Source organism: Mizuhopecten yessoensis, unplaced genomic scaffold (assembly GCF_002113885.1).
Source record: "Mizuhopecten yessoensis strain PY_sf001 unplaced genomic scaffold, ASM211388v2 scaffold8131, whole genome shotgun sequence".
NCBI lineage: Eukaryota > Metazoa > Mollusca > Bivalvia > Pectinida > Pectinidae > Mizuhopecten > Mizuhopecten yessoensis.
The window spans coordinates 375,211-393,330 of NW_018407394.1; the positions used below are offsets into that span (position 1 = coordinate 375,211).

Genomic DNA, 18,120 nt, shown 5'->3' on the forward strand with positions numbered 1-18,120 from the left:
ATTTTAACAACGATATCTTTAAAAGTTCATGTATTTTTCAAGTTTCATCAAAATGTGTCAAGAAATATAGCCGCTGTGTACTGATGATAAGAGATGTGATGGCGCAACCTTGACTATTGACCGAACTCACCTGTATTCAAACATGTCCATGGTATGACAAAGTTAGCGTACATGTCAAGGTTCATCAAAATTCAGAAATATGGCCGCTGTATAGTGATAACAAGAATGTGATGGAGTGACCTTGACCTTTTTTACCCTTGACAGATAAGGGGCAGAGGGGTATATAATTGAAGTAAACAACTATGGAAGTAAAGTGATGATTTCAAATCATACAGCCAAGATTGGAACCTAATATCAGTGTGCAATAATTAAGTGGGAGTGTACACAACAAAAACCTCCTATTCCAACTGAATTTGAACTAAATATTTATAAAGAAAACAGGGGCATTGGTTGAATAAATAATCCACGCTTCAATAGCCAATCAGAATGGATATAAGGAAATGTCAGAGAACTCATTAAATATTCATAGACCATGCCATATCATTGACCTGCATATTGCTGATTTCAATCAAATTGGGGTGATTTTAGTAGAGTTACTGATCTGAACCACCAGTCATTTTGAATTGAGAAAGTGAAAATGAACACATCAGATATTCATAGATTGCATCCGACTTTCATCCGCAACAGATCTAAAACATCACACCATTATTCTTTATGTTTCAGGCATCAGACATGATACCCATTCAGTCGCGAGGCCAATCCTGGTAGCATTTGTGTATCCAAATCTTTAAGCACAGCAATTGTATATATTGTTATAGGGTAGGGATTTCAAATGTTTCCATGTAATGACCCAGGGACTGTATAAGTCCCTAAGGGTTGGAGGCAAATTCTGGTAGCATGATTGTGTTCATCTCTTCATGGCCAGCAATTACATATCTATTTAAGGGGTGGAGATCTCATGTTATGTCAAAGAGACTAAGTTGCCAGGGGTGGGGCAGGTCCGAGGCCAATTATTGTAGCATATATGTATAAGAGTTTTAATGACAGGTAGTTGCATACATGGTTATAGGGTGGGGATCTCACCTGTTCCAAAGTTATGATTCAGGGACTGAGTTACTAAGTATGGCAACAGACCCTTGGTCCAATCCTGGTAGCTATACATATGTGCCATTTCATACTCAGATATTATATAACCAGTTATAAGGTGGGGATCTGAACCTTTTCAATGTTATGACCCAGGGACCAAGTCCCTATGAGAGAATGTAGATCTCAAGGCCAAACCTGGGTCAGAACAGACACCCTGTGGAACATATTGGTCATACTGACCTGTCTAATCTGACCCCCTGTGGGAAACAGATTGGTTAGGTTGGCCTGTTTAATATGACACTCTGTGTGACACAAAATATTGCTGAAATTAGACAGAATGTCAGAACACACATGTCTTTTTGCTTTTTTTTTAAAATGTGAGATTACAGCACTATGTTGGTTCTGACAGGATGTGGGATTACTCAGGGTCAGATTAAACAGGTTTCACAGTACAGTGATTCAAATGTATAATTTTTACCTTTTGGTCATCAGGGGACCACACCCCACAGGTGATGGTGGTGTTGTCCAGGTTCAGCATGGATGACCAGTACCGCTGTCCGGCCACAGACCCAACCAACACAAAACCATCACAGTAACAGATCAATGCCATCCTCCCGTCATGTGACCAGGCAAAGTCTGTTACCTAGAAATGGAGAGAAAAAAAAGTTAAAAAAAATATGTTTTAAAATACATGTGANAAAAAAGGAAAAAAAAAAAAAAAAAAATGTTTTAAAATACATGTGACAAAAATATCAGCAAAGATTCACCAATAACTCAATTACATTTGTTCCCAGCTTAACTGGCTGAATTATTAAAGTTTGTTGGATTACTGGAATACTTTCTACCCCTTTCAACCCTAGGAAACTTTAGTAGACTCTACCATATATTTACCTGGACAAGTCCAATAAGGTCAACAGTGGTGAAAGGGTTGGTTATAAAATGGTATTCTGTCTGCCAAAACACTAATGAAATAGCAGACAACTATAGTTCATTTTACTTTAGTTTTTGTACTGTTTCAGAGTCTTGAAAAAGTGTTGTCTTTTATTTAAATAAAGAGCTGCCTGTGTTGTTAAGCACAAGTAGTCTTGCGTACCTTTCAAATGCTAAATCATACTAACCCATTCACTCCTGAAATTTCATAATGACTATTCCAACCTTTGATTTGGAAGAGTTCAAAGGTGTCTTCAGGGGTGAATGAGTTAATAAAACTTCACAAAGGACATTTGATGGTATTCATAGTATTACAGGAAATTGAGTAGTGTGCTTCCACCGGGGATCAAACCTTCCATCCCAGACTTCCTAGTTGGACGCTTCCTAGTCGAACGCTCCACCACGGAGTTAAAGGGATATTCCCACTAGCGTAAAGCTAGAAGGCGATCGTAACCCTATGTACAATTAAAATCTGTCCCAATAGTATGGAACTCTCTGGCATGTCATAGCAATGTGGGATATATACCCTTAAAGCATTCAGTGATATTCTTATTAATTATTTTTAACAGCATGTTTCTGCTGCTGATACAAACTTTCTGCATCAGATTCCTATCATTTGTATACAAAATAACTAGAAAATGATTTTTTTTATATTAAATGACAGCATCATCAACGTTCAAAAATACAAACTTCTCCCTTGCTATAATCATTCTTCTTTTTGTCTTTTGTGTTTCTTTTAAGTAATTTTTCAAAATACATAAAAAAAAAGAATGATCTTTTTTGGCAACAAAATATTTATTATATTTCTGAGGTAAGCAGAACCTTATTGTACAGACAGATATAGGTGTATGATTTTTCTGAGGGACAAGCACTTTTGTTTGGTAGGTACTGTCTACCACCAAAATTTTGCCAAGTCAACCTTTCGCCCTATGGCCATAAAATCCTCATCTGCCCAGCGTTAATTTCGCTCTTCACATTTAACATTGCTGTAATGATAAATTTGCCATCATTAAGGAGGGTGAAAAAGGCAGTAATTAAACTGCAGCGAAAATGTCCCAATATACAAAACTATTTTTGTGTGGGAGGTATGATCTTTTGTGAGAGATGTGACCTTGTGTGATTGTTTTATGACTGATTCATCCAATCACAGCACTGCTACCGAGTGATAAGATTGATAATGATATTAGAGAGATTGTCTTTGAACAGACAACATAACAGAAATTGTCTTTGTACAGACAAGTAACGGCAGTAATCCATTCATTGAATTTTACCATTCGTGTACGTCTGTGGGTGTTGTAAATGTGCGAGTCTGTTTGTCAGTCAGACAAGACAAATAAAGCTGGCAGGCAAAACAAGAGATAACTACGTCTTTGTTCATAACATATGTATATGATGTTCCTACCATCAATTCCAATATAATGACAGTTAACCCTCAAAGAGATGTTGGCTAGTGTGAGCGTTCCTGCTCACATCAGAGTTCAGACGCCTTAATCCTCCAGACGCTTCGTCCTGCAGCTTTTTAACCAAAAATAGCCAGAAACTCTTCTAATCTAATGAAACCCGGCATATACTGGCACGCTGTCACCGTTAAAGAGGCGATATCTCATCCTCGAGATTCTCGACAAAGCCTGCTGTTGGTCCTCCAAGGCCCGTTTTACACCCCTACACACTCACCGACGCATGAAAAACAGACACACGATTGATGATGTAGACACTGCGTACAGCTCGATGAAAAATAACAACACAGACAGATGTAGACCTACCATTAGTTTCAAGTTTGGGACCCTACAGCAAACTGTTATTTTCGTATTGGTTTTGTTTGACACTCATGAAGCCTTTGAGAGAAGCTACAAAGGTGTATTCACCAGGGACGAAACCCAATCACCTGGCCTCCAGCGAGAGATGTGTGGCTGACTTTATTTCTCAACACGGCACCACGCTATAGATCTAGTGAATGTATTCTGACAACTATTTCTATATCACTTAGTGCACTGTTAGTATAGGTAATCAAAGTACACATAGCTGGTTTCATTCCCATAAAAGAACTTATTTTAGCAGACTCTAATTTTAGCGTAATATCAAATTATCAGACTAGCACATTAACAAATGTGCATGCACAATATAAGGAATAAGAAACCATATCCAGATACTCTAATCAGCTCAGTCATAATTTAGCGCATATTTAAGCATAAAAAGTGCTTAAAATAAACACCGCTTAAATATGTACTCCTTCTGTCATTATTGAACAAACAGTACACTTATGTCAGGATGTACATTCTGTTCAAAGCATAGGTCACAGTGAGGTCATATTGACCTACTTCTTGCACTCTACCATCCAAAGATGTTCCTTTACACCAAATCTGGATACTCAGATGAAAAAGTATAGAAAAAATTCCCCTGACAAACATTCAAAAATCATAAAGGTCAAAGGTCAAGTCTTGTGACCCTATTCTTGCACTCTGCACTACTCCACCATCCCAAGATGTCCTTGTATACCAAATCTGGTTACTCAAGCTAAAATAGTATAGAAAAAAGGCCCAGGACAAACTATTTCAAAAGTAAAAGACAGAGGTCAAAGCATAGGTAACAGCGATCTAATTCTTGCACTCTGCCATCCCAAGATGTCCTTGTACACCAAATCTGGTGAAACTAGTATAGAAGATATGTCCTTGGCAAACTTCTTGGACAGAAGGACAGACAAAAGGAAGGACAGAAGGATGGACGGACAGAGTGGAAACATATAAATCCCCACAGGGAACCAATGGGAACTACTAAAATCCTCCTAGCTCTATCATCAACCAATTAAAATAAGGACCTCCTAACTCTACCATTAGCCAGTTAAAATAATGACCTCCTAACTCTACCATCGACCAGTTAAAATAATGACCTCCTAACTCTACAATCGACCAGTTAAAATAATGACCTCCTAGCTCCATCATCAAACAGTTAAAATAATGACCTCCTAACTCTACCATCGACCAGTTAAAATAATGACCTCCTAGCTCCATCATCAAACAGTTAAAATCATGACCTCCTAACTCTACCATCGACCAGTTAAAATAATGACCTATCTCTACAATCGACCAGTTAACAAAATGACCACCTAGCTCTACCATCAACCAGTTAAAATAATGACCTCCTAACTCTACAATCGACCAGTTAAAATAATGACCTCCTAGCTCCATCATCAAACAGTTTAAATAATGACCTCCTAACTCTACCATCGACCAGTTAAAATAATGACCTAACTCTACAATCGACCAGTTAAAAAAATGACCACCTAGCTCTACCATCAACCAGTTAAAATAATGACTTCCTAGCTCCACCATCAAACAGTTAAAATCATGACCTCCTAACTCTACCATCAGCCAGTTAAAATAATGACCTCCTAACTCTACAATCAACCAGTTAAAATAATGACCTCCTAGCTATACTATCAACCAGTTAAAATAATGACTTTCTAGCTCCACCATCAAACAGTTATTATCATGACCTCCTAACTCGACCATCGACCAGTTAAAATAATGACCTCCTTACTCTACCATTTACCAGTTAAAATCATGACCTCCTAATTCTACCATTAAACAAGTAAAATAATGACCTCCCAACTCCAACATCAAACAGTTTAAATAATGACCTCCTAACTCTACCATCAACCAGTTAAAATAATGACCTCCTTACTCTGCCATCTACCAGTTTAAATAATGATCTCCTAACTCTACCATTTTCCAGTTAAAATGATGACCTCCTAACTCTACCATCAAACAGTACCAGTTAAAATCATGACCTCCTAATTCTACCATCAAACAGTAAAAATAATGACCTCCCAACTTCACTATCTACCAGTTAAAAACATGACCTCCTAGCTCCATCATCAAACAGTCAAAATCATGACCTCCTAACTCTACCATCGACCAGTTAAGATAATGACCTCCTAAATTGACCATCATTCAGTTAAAATAATGACCTCCTAACTCTACCATCAAACAGTCAAACTCATGACCTCCTAACTCTACCATCAACCAGTTAAAATAATGACCTCCTAACTCTACCATCATCCAGTTAAAATAATGACCTCCTAACTCTACCATAATTCAGTTAAAATAATGACCTCCTAACTCTACCATCATCCAGTTAAAATAATGACCTCCTAGCCACTATCCTAATCTAGCAACCACTTATCAACTGTCCCACTATCCAGCTACCACTAATCTAGTTGTCCCACTATCCAGCAATCACTAATCTAGTTGTCCCACTATCCAGCTACCACTAATCAACTTTTCCCACTATCTAGCAACCACTAATCAACTGTCCCACTATCCAGCAACCACTAATCTAGTTGTCTCACTATCCAGCAACCACTAATCTAGTTGTCCCACTATCCAGCAACCACTAATCTAGTTGTCCCACTATCCAGCCACCACTAATCAACTGTCCCACTATCCAGCAATCACTAATCTAGTTGTCTCACTATCCATCAACCACTAATCTAGTTGTACCACTATCCAGTCACCACTAATCAACTGTCCCACTATCCAGCAACCACTAATCAACTGTTCCACTATCCAGCAACCACTAATCTAGTTGTCTCACTATTCAGCTACCACTAATCTAGTTGTCCCACTATCCAGCAACCACTAATCAACTGTCCCACTATCCAGCAACCACAAATCAACTGTCCCACTATCCAGCAACCACTAATCGACTGTCCCCCTATCCAGCAACCACTAATCTAGTTGTCCCACTATCCAGCAACCACTAATCCAGTTGTCCCACTATCCAGCCACCACTAATCAATTATCTCACTATCCAGCAACCACTAATCTAGTTGTCTCACTATCCATCAACCACTAATCTAGTTGTCCCACTATCCAGCCACCACTAATCAATTGTCCCACTATCCAGCAACCACTAATCAACTTGTCCCACTATCCAGCAACCACTAATCAACTTGTCCCACTTTCCAGCAATCACTAATCTAGTTGTGCCACTATCCTAATCCAACCACCAGTTATATAATTATCTTCTAGCTATGTGGGAGAAGGTAATCAAATATAGTAGCGAATCTAATACAACCTCCTTAAAGGTTCGAAATACACTTCAACAGCTTGACTCATTTACCATATATTTACAAACAGTCAAATACCCACTACATTTTATTGTTTCAAACATATCTCAAATGACTCCACAGCATTACTGTCAAATATCTCACATTCACTTCGTGACAAAGTGGCAATTTAGTTTAGTTATAAATAACAATAATATTACCTCTGTAACATTTTCTAATTTAGAAATTAAATGTCTGTAAAATTTAAAAAGAAAAAGTCCCTGATAAGAAGTATGGGATACTTGCAGGGAAAATTGTATCTCGATTCCCCAAACACTCATCCATACAATACACAACTACCTATTATATTCCTCTTGCTATTTCATCCTTAACATAGTCTTATCTCTTGTAGAAACAGTGTTCCATAAAGACTACATTGACTAGTGGCAAGTCCCACAGTATAGTTGAAAACTGCAACATCAGCAGATTTTATTTATTTTTTCTTTAACTTCCAAACAAATTTCAAAAGTGCACTGATGTCAGAACTCTTTCTCTTCACTGATAAAACATCAATAATAAAACAGAACAAAACTTTACAATTGCAGATGACAAAGCATTATTAATTCTGGTACTTTTAAAAAGCTTCCTCCTGAAACTCCATCTTCTGACTTAGACTTTCACTGAGGGAATGTGAGCTGTAGGTTAATTGGTAACTATCAAATGCACAAGTTATTTATAATAACAAGCATACTGAGTATTGCTGAAGCAATACATGTCCCCTACCGGCCCCCGCAATCTATTAAGATGCAACAGTGACCTCAACCTAGATCCGAGGACCTTGAAACTTGAACTTGTCCAATATATTGAAATTTTTTACAATAATGTGAAGTTTGACTAAAATCCATGAAAGAATGAGGCACTAGAGTGCTGACAAAGATTTTCTAAAATAGTAATAGTGACCTTGTCTTGCCCCGATTACCTTGAAATTGTCCAAGATATTTAAATTCTTTACAATAATGTGAAGTTTGATTAAAAACTAGGAAAGAATGAAGGCGCAAGAGTGCTGACAAACTTCTTCGGACAGACAGCGAGGAAAACTTTAGGTATTCTTGTTTTCTTCTCCCTCCCTGCCACCCCCACCCAGTTTCACCGGTAAGGGAATAAAAATACTAAGAAATCTTATTTGTTGATTGTAAAGGTATCTTTACAAGTGTGTGAAGTTTGATAAACAGGCAAGGAAGAATGTTAAATAAAATTTTCTATTTATAGTAACTGTGACCTTGACCATTTGACCTTAAAACTCGAACCTGTCCAACTCAAACTTGTCGAAGATATTTTAATTCTTTATGAGTGTGTGCAGTTTGATTAAAATCCATGAAAGAATGAAGACACTAGAGTGCTGACAAAGATTTTCTATTTATAGTAACAGTGACCTTGACCTTGATCCGATGACCTTGAAACTCGAACTTGTCAAAGATATTTTAATTCTTTATGAGTGTGTGAAGTTTGATTAAAATCCAAGAAAGAATGAAGACGCTAGAGTGCTGACAAAGATTTTCTATTTATAGTAATAGTGACCTTGACCTTGATCCGATGACCTTGAAACTCGAACTTGTCGAAGATATTTTAATTCTTTATGACTGTGTGAAGTTTGATTAAAAACCAAGAAAGAATGAAGACGCTAGAGTGCTGACAAAGTTTTTCTATTTATAGTAATATTGACCTTGACCTTGATCCGATGACCTTGAAACTCGAACTTGTCGAAGATATTTTAATTCTTTATGACTGTGTGAAGTTTGATTAAAAACCAAGAAAGAATGAAGATGCTAGAGTGCTGACAAAGTTTTTCTATTTATAATAATAATGACCTTGACCTTGATCCGATGACCTTGAAACTCGAACTTGTTGAAGATATTTTAATTCTTTACATGTGTGTAAAATTTGATTAAAATCCATGAAAGAATGAAGGCTCTAGAGTGCTGACAAACCTCTTCGGACAGACGGACAGACGGACAGACGGACAGATGGACGGACGGACAGACGGAGGGGAAAACTATAGTCCCCCCGGTTTCACCGGTAGGGGACTAATAATAATGTACCACAGTTGATATAGCGCCCTATCTAGCTAACATAAGCCAATCTAAAGCGCTTTACAGTACATAGATAAACAATTAATACAATTGGCATATACATTGAATTCGCAGGAGCTGCCTTATCAGGCGCTAACTACTAGTCCTATGCCACCTGGCTAATATCTCCCTATGTGTGTATGCCTGAGTGCGTGCTGGAGATGTAATTATCAATACTGCCACAATATAATCAACTCCATTTCCAGGGTTTGTACAGGAATTACACTATGAAATTCAAGTCATTTTTAGGACCTTTTTTCAGTAACATTATGGCATAAAAAATCTCCAGCCATTTGCAAATTGTCAAAATACAAAGGTCTTGATGTTTAACTTGGATGTCTCTAAACTCACCACAAACACTGGTCAGTAGTCTGAAAATCTAGAAACTAATTTTTAATAAATATTTCATTTTCTGAATTCGATTTTTATGAGAATAGCACCACAAAACCACTAAAATTAATATAATCATACTTTAATGATTATATATTTCAATTCAAGGTTCATTTTGGTACGTTCTGAGAAATAGTGCTAACAAACTTCAGCTCTCAAATTAAAGATAGCTGCCTGTCAGCCGTCTTAATTAGTTTTGTGATCTGTCCCTAAATTTGATATGCATACCAGGCGACCAAGGGGAACCTTTGAGTGAAATTTCAGAAACATCCCCAAAGTACTTTCTGAGAAATAGCCCTAACAAGAATTGTTAAAGGATGGACGGACCCACGAACGCAGGGTAATTTGAATAGCCCACCAAATTGATGATGGTGGGCTAAAAATTTAAGTGCTAATTCAGAATTAACTTGAATATATTCGCGATTTCTGATGAGAGTACACTCCGTTTTTTTGTATTATAGCTCCATAACATAAAAAATATATTCAAGTTAATCCTTATAATTTAATCTTCTATACACAATCCCAATTGGAAATCCACTTTTATTGATGGACTCTTTTCTCTTAGAAATTGTTATACTGCTGTATCAGCCAATCAAAAGCGACGTTACAAAGAGAGATGTCATTTTTTACGTTATGGGCTGATAACATAATTTTTTAAGCCAATTAAAATGCTTGTTACCAGCAAGATTAAATTATTGACCTTTTACATAAATGATCCGACCTTGGGCTTCATACAACCAGTAATTTTTTGGTTGATACAAATTAAACCTGTTGTTCAAGGTATTCTGTTAAAATTTACACATTTTTCATCATTGATGAACTTATCTCTCATGTTTGATGCCGTGTACCTATCTACCTGACAGTTTCCGTTATTGGCAAATTGCACGACAAAGCATTTCCTTTATCTGATTCACGCAAAGATAACACCGGTACCTACCTGACTGTTTCTGTCATTGATGAGTTCTATGGACCATCGTCCCTCATGTTTTATCCATACAAAGATCACCCCCTGAGAGTCACAGGTAGCCAGCTTCTGGTACGGCTCATTCCAGCGTACCAAGATCACCTGTCAAGGAAAAATAACTCTAATCAACATCTGTGAACTTCATGATATTCCCCGCACATTCTGCTACCACTAGCCGTCCACCACTGGGTTGCGGGTTCGAGGCCTACGTTGAGCAGTCACCAGGTACTGGCCGTAGGTCGATGGCTTTCTCGGGCGGGGAACTCCAGCTTTCCTCCACCACCAGAACCTGGCACGTCCTTAAATGACCACAGCTGTTAATAGGACATAGAGCACAAACAAACTCAACCAAACCTTGACTTGCTGATCAAAGACCCAAGGTTGCATTTATCCAAAAAACTTATATTGCTCACAATGAAAAAGGAAAAAGGCATAAGTTGCCATGGAGTATATTTGTTTTAGGTTGTCTCAGAAGAAAGGTCTTGTACTGCAGGTTTACTCCCACACTGGGAATATCTCAAATTAAAGCATAAAACAGGAAATTTACGTTCTAGACAGATTTTGGGTAAAATACTATGACTTAGTCTTTCTCCACATATAGTTACCATGCCAACAAAGGTAGAGATATTGGAGACAAAATTCCTTTTGTTTCTATCTGTGCGGAGGAAACCATATTGAAGATTTGAGATCTCCATGGCAACAGGAAGTGTGATCATGAAGACAGAAAAACAAATTTCCATCCAGTCAGAATGTTATTCTTTCATTAATTCCCCCCTCCCCTACACCCACACCCACAAATAATACTCAAATCTGTAGCTATAACTAAAAAAAGATGTTTGAAAAAACACATACTGAATAATATAAGACATTTGTATAAAATACATCAAGTTCTCCATAAAATATTGACAAAAAAGGATGATTTTTTATATGATATTATTTATATGAGAAAATCCTAGACAAAGTGATCACCCAATGGAGATTAACTGTTTATCAACCTTTCAATATTATCACTGTCACGCTCACTTACACACACAAACACAACACCACCTATCTGTCATAGTTAGGTCAACGTAAATCGGCCATTGATAATTTCCTATCACCCGTCTTGTTGCATGGTGACAAACAATCCATCAGAAGTAATCACCGACAGTAATCGCCATCACCATTGATTTTGACAAAAATCGTACCAATACACATTTGTCACAGCTTACCTATCGGGTGTAACTGTCACTGGCAAGTGTTTTGGGACAAATTGCTTTTTAACGAGTATGCATCACAAATTGTCTTAATTTCCTTACATAATTTGGAAACATTATTGGTGACCGGTTCCAATTGTTCCAATAATCTATTGCAAGTAAATTTCAGCCATCGAGCAATTTCCATTTGAAGAAGGCTTGGTCAAAACACCTATCATATTTAGGAAAGTCACATCCGCTTCAATCAGATTCAGTTAAAACACACTGAACAAAGATATATGTTAGTTGGAGAAGGTTCAATGGAAGCTATCATGAGAATTTTGTGAGAGACCACATAACAGGATCTTATAAATAATAGGTTATAAATAGTGGCAGATNAATACATGATTTTTAAAGAAAATTCTCAGGGTGGGGGGTTTCCTGGTCCCCAAAAACAACCTCTGGATCCGCCACCGATAAATAATAGGTTATCTCACAACTTGGTGAAATAATTTTTTGATCCAACATGGATTAACACTAAATACACATAAAGTCAATCTGTTGACCAAGTAGGGTAATCAGTTAGAGCGATACTATATCAATCTGATGTCCCGGGATAAAATCCCGGTCTAGCCAAGCTAATTGTTTTTTAACTCGAAAACACTGTTGTTGGTTACATTTTATTTATTTCATCTTAAGTTTATTATTTCCAATGAAAGTATGGTTTTCTCTTTCAGAATGATCCATCAAAGCTATAGCCATACCCGAAAAAGCACTTCCAACACTTAGTTACAGAGGTACAGGAGTCCTAGCTTAACTCAGTCACCCCTGAAATTTCATAATGAACCATTCCAACCTTTGAATTGGAGGAGTTCAAATGTGTCTTTAGTGAATGAGTTCAGGACTGATACGATACACATACCTCAAGATATGATACAAATCGCAATACAATGCTTTGATATCGTACGTATAAAGACACACATCTGCTTAAGAAGTCAACTTCATCATGATAGTGTGCAGGCCCCCCGGGTTTTATATCGTTTGGCCGACATCCTAGTCTTATAGTAAATACATTTTTGTAGGATTAACTTATAGTACTTTTTGGTCATTCCAAAACAATAAGTATACTTTTTTGAGAATTTAATAAAAAAAATGATTGATAATTTTAGTATTGATAGTGTATCGAGATACAGGCAAACAAAATAGTTTTGTATGATTCACAAGAAAGTATCGCGATACAACACGATTTGATGAATCCTTAAAGCCCTATAATTTGAACAGGCCACAATCTAGTAACATTGAGCTAAAACATCTGTAGTGAACTTACAATTAACCATCTTCTGTAACAAGTCAGAATTATCTATCATGTAGTCCTGTTTATACAAAAAGAAAATTGTCTTAGAAATTGCTTCCTGGCCCTACAGCGAAATCCTAATCCTCAGTTTATTTAGGGGACATGAATATATGAATCCCATCGACTGATTATTTGTGACGGTTTAATAACATTGTGTCGTAGATGGTCTTTTATACGAGATGATGTGAAATCACAAAAGCTGTGCATCATTTTGGTTCCAAGATATTTGAAGAAACAGCAAATCATTTCATCTGTCACTGTTAGAGCAATTCTGGAGCAGTAAAAAGTATGGACACCATTGCTGTTTTTTTGTCCTTTATTCTCAGTCTAGGTCAAAGTGGTCTATGGAAGTTGGAGGGAGTAGAGTATGTGTCATCCCCGAAATTCCGGGTTTTACGCTCAGGTATGTTCTCTACACCCCTGCAATATGCCATGACGAAATCTGTATGTGCCACCTTGAGGATGATAAAAGTAGACTAGTGGATCCTCTAATGTACAAACAAATTAAATAGCTAACAATGTGCCTTCGGTTTTTGGGGGAGTCGCGGTGGCCTAGTGGTTAAGGCGTCTGACATTCTGCCACCACTAACCATCCATCACTGGGTCGCCGGTTCGAGGCCTACACGGAGCAGTTGCCATGTACTGGCTGCAGGTCTTGATTTCTTTTCAGGTATTCCTGCTTTTGTCCACCATCAAAACCTAGTACGTCCTTAAATGACCATAGATAGCTGTTAATGTGAAGTATGGAAACAGTTGTTACCAAAACAAGAAAGTAGTGATATAAAGAAAAGGAAAATGTGATATGGAAAAGAGAAAGGGGTAAGATGGAGAACGGTGGTGAAGAGAACAGATAGCAGTAAAATGGAAACAGGAAATATAGAAAAGAGAAAGGCGTCATATGGAAATAGACAGTGGTGATATAGAAACGGCAGAAGATGACATGAAAATATTGAGAGGTATATATGATTTAGAAAAGGAAGCAGGGGTGATAGTGGAAAAACCAGGTGACTCTAAAATAAATATGACACTTTACTTTCACATGATATATTGGTTAAGTATTGGTTACAGATGTTTTTCTGTTAGAATAGCACCACAAGTCTGCAAAACCTAAACCAACAAAAATGTACTCGATCATTAATATCATTTGATTATTTAATGAAATTATTTAATTTGTTTGTGTTAATTCTTCATCAAATAGACCGTATACTACCAATCCTATTTCTACAGGAATTGAATAACATGGTACGTACCTAAATGACATTTGGACATGTCTATATGACGGATATGTCCATATGATATATCAATACCTAGGTACAGGATCAACTTACTTACAGCTCTGACACAGAGTAAAACTGATATAGAAACTGATGCTGTAACGTGACAGTAGATAAATTTATTTATCCCCACTAGAAGTAATAAGCTGCTACCGAGAGCTATTTCCAGCTAAACACACTTATAGGGCAACATGATAACCTACATTACATCTCCTAGCAACCAGAATGAAATTTTTGGTCCTCCATCCAAACTATAATCAGGTTAGGGCGATAGAAATTGAAAAAAAAGTTAATGAAGTGGGCTCGAAGCAGTGATAACATTTCCTTAATTCTCACCAAAGTGTGCAGAAATGGCACGGTAGTATTGAATTGATTTGATAATCTCTTTTTCTGCCTCTAGAAATTGAATTTCTACAGCGCATGATTAATATGTACATGTCTTTGAAAGTTTGAGATTCCCATGTTTTTTCTCGTGAAATCTAAGATCACCGGCATTTCCTTTTCTCAATACAGTACACCCATCTCAAAACACTGACTTGACACTAATAACATATTATTATCATCTGTGAAGTGTACTATCTTTGCCTGTAATTGGGTTTACTATCATTGCCTTGTGTTGAGTTTACTATCATTGCCATCTGTTGAGTTTACTATCATTGCCTTGTGTTGAGTTTACTATAATTGCCTTTTGTTGAGTTTACTAGCATTGCCATCTGTTGAGTTTTCTACTATTGTCTTCTGTTGAGTTTACTATCATTGCCTGTAATTGAGTTTACTATCACTGCCTTGTGTTGAGTTTACTATCATTGTCTTGTGTTGGGTTTACTATCATTGCCTGTAATTGGGTTTACTATCATTGCCTTGTGTTGGGTTTACTGTCATTGCCCGTAATTGAGTTTATTATCACTGCCTTGTGTTGAGTTTACTAGCATTGCCATCTGTAGATTTTTCTACTATTGTCTTCTGTTGAGTTTACTATTATTGCCTGTAATTGAGTTTACTATCACTGCCTTGTGTTGGGTTTACTGTCATTGCCTGTAATTGAGTTTATTATCACTGCCTTGTGTTGAGTTTACTAGCATTGCCTTGTGTTGGGTTTACTATCATTGCCTGTAATTGGGTTTACTAGCATTGCCTTGTGTTGAGTTTACTATCATTGCCTTGTGTTGAGTTTACTATCACTGCCTTGTGTTGAGTTTACTATCACTGCCTTGTGTTGGGTTTAATGTCATTGTCTTGTGTTGAGTTTACTATCATTGCCATCAGTTGAGTTTACTATCATTGCCTGTAATTGGGTTTACTATCATTGCTTTGTGTTGAGTTGACTATCATTGCCTTGTGTTGAGTTTACTATCATTGCCTTGTGTTGAGTTTACTATCATTGCTTTGTTTTGTGTTTACTACCATTGCCTTGTGTTGAGTTTACTATCATTGCCTGTAATTGGGTTAACTATCATTGCCTTGTGTTGAGTTTACTATCATTGCCATATGTTGAGTTTACTATCATTGCCTGTAATTGGGTTTACTATCATTGCATGTAATTGGGTTTACTATCATTGCCTTGTGTTGAGTTTACTATCATTGCTTTGTTTTGGGTTTACTACCATTGCCTGTAATTAGGTTTACTATCATTGCCATCTGTTAAGTTTACTATCATTGCCTGTAATTGGGTTTACTATCATTGCCTGTAATTGGGTATACTGCCATTGCCTGTAATTGGGTTTACTATTATTGCCTTGTCTTGAGTTTACTATGATTGCCTGTAATTGGGTTTACTATCATTGTCATATGTTGAGTTTACTAGCATTGCCTGTAATTGGGTTTACTATCATTGTTATATGTTTAGTTAACCTACATTGCCTTGTATTGAATGAACAATAATTACCTTCTTTTTAGGGCAAAATGGTTATGTATTCTTGAAAAATGATATCTGTCATGTATTGTTTCATCTGGAGGTAATATTATTAAATCTGATTAAGGTGCCTTTAACAGATGGTATGAGTACAAGGTACAAGGTTTTCGTACAAACATAACTTCATGCAGCCAAGGATGACTGTCGTACAAACATGACTTCATGCAGCCAAGGATGACTGTGGTACAAACATGACTTCATGCAGTCAAGGATGACTGTGGCACAAACATGACTCCATGCAGCCAAGCATGACTGTTGTACAATCATGACTTCATGCAGTCAAGGAAATCTGTTGTACAAACATGTCTCCATGCAGCCAAGGGTGACTGTCGTACAAACATGGCTCCATGCAGCCAAGCATGCCTGTTGTACAAACATAACCCCATGCAGCCAAGTATGACTGTTGTACAATCATGACTTCATGCAGTCAAGGCTGACTGTTGTACAAACAGAACTCCATGCAGCCAAGGGTGACTGTCGTACAAACATGGCTCCATGCAGCCAAGGGTGACTGTCGTACAAACATGGCTCCATGCAGCCAAGGGTGACTGTTGTACAAAAATAACTCCATGCAGCCACGGATGACTGTTGTACAATCATGACTTCATGCAGTCAAGGATGACTGTGGTACAAACCTGACTCCATGCAGCCAAGGGTGACTGTCGTACAAATATGACTCCATGCAGCCTAGGATGACTGTGGTACAAAAACATGAATCCATGCAGCCAAGGGTGACTGTCGTACAAACATAACTCCATGCAGCCACGGATGACTGTTGTACAATCATGACTTCATGCAGTCAAGGCTGACTGTTGTACAAAAATAACTCCATGCAGCCAAGGATGACTGTTGTACAAACATGACTTCAAGCAGCCAAGGATGACTGTGGTACAAACATGACTCCATGCAGCCAAGGATGACTGTTGTACAAACATGACTTCATGCAGCCAAGGATGACTGTTGTACAAACATAACTCCATGCAGCCAAGGATGACTGTTGTACAAACATGACTTCATGCAGCCAAGGATGACTGTCGTACAAACATAACTCCATGCAGCCAAGCATGACTGTTATACAAACATGACTTCATGCAGTCAAGGATGACTGTGGTAAAAACATAACTTCATGCAGCCAAGGATGACTGTTGTACAAACATGACTTCACGCAGCCAAGGATGGCTGTCATACAAACATGACTTCATGCAGCCAAGGATGACTGTGGTACAAACATGACTCCATGCAGCCAAGGATGACTGTTGTACAAACATGACTTCATGCAGCCAAGGATGACTGTCGTACAAACATAACTCCATGCAGCCAAGCATGACTGTTATGCAAACATGACTTCATGCAGTCAAGGATGACTGTGGTAAAAACATAACTTCATGCTGCCAAGGATGACTGTTGTACAAACATGACTTCATGCAGCCAAGGATGACTGTCGTACAAAAACATGACTCCATGCAGCCAAGGATGACTGTCGTACAAACATAACTCCATGCAGCCAAGGATAACTGTGGTACAAACATGACTTCATGCAGCCAAGGATGACTGTCGTACAAAAACATGACTCCATGCAGCCAAGGATGACTGTTGTACAAACATGACTCCATGCAGCCAAGGGTGACTGTCGTACAAACATGACTCCATGCAGCCAAGGATGACTGTTGTACAAACATGACTCCATGCAGCCAAGGATGACTAATGTACCAATATAAATTTCCAGCAGCCATGTTGTCTATTTGTCTGTGTCTAAATTTGAAATAACACAATACGATCTCATATCATTGAAACAATATTCCAGTCTCCTGATCCAGTTTAGATCCGTTGTATTCTCGTATTTGCAGAACAAAAAACCA

The 18,120-nt window shown here is 37.7% G+C and overlaps 1 protein-coding gene across 1 annotated transcript in view; it reads right to left on the reverse strand.

Moving 5' to 3' along the window:
- The window catches only part of LOC110455085 (tubby-related protein 4-like), a 154,670-nt gene that overhangs the window by 71,336 nt on the left and 65,214 nt on the right, over positions 1-18,120 (reverse strand). The window contains exons 3-4 of the mRNA XM_021505024.1: positions 10,520-10,648; positions 1,565-1,729 (exon numbers count right to left, since the gene is read on the reverse strand). Of these exons, the coding sequence (XP_021360699.1) occupies positions 1,565-1,729; positions 10,520-10,648 (294 nt within the window). The remainder of the gene's footprint in view (positions 1-1,564; positions 1,730-10,519; positions 10,649-18,120) is intronic.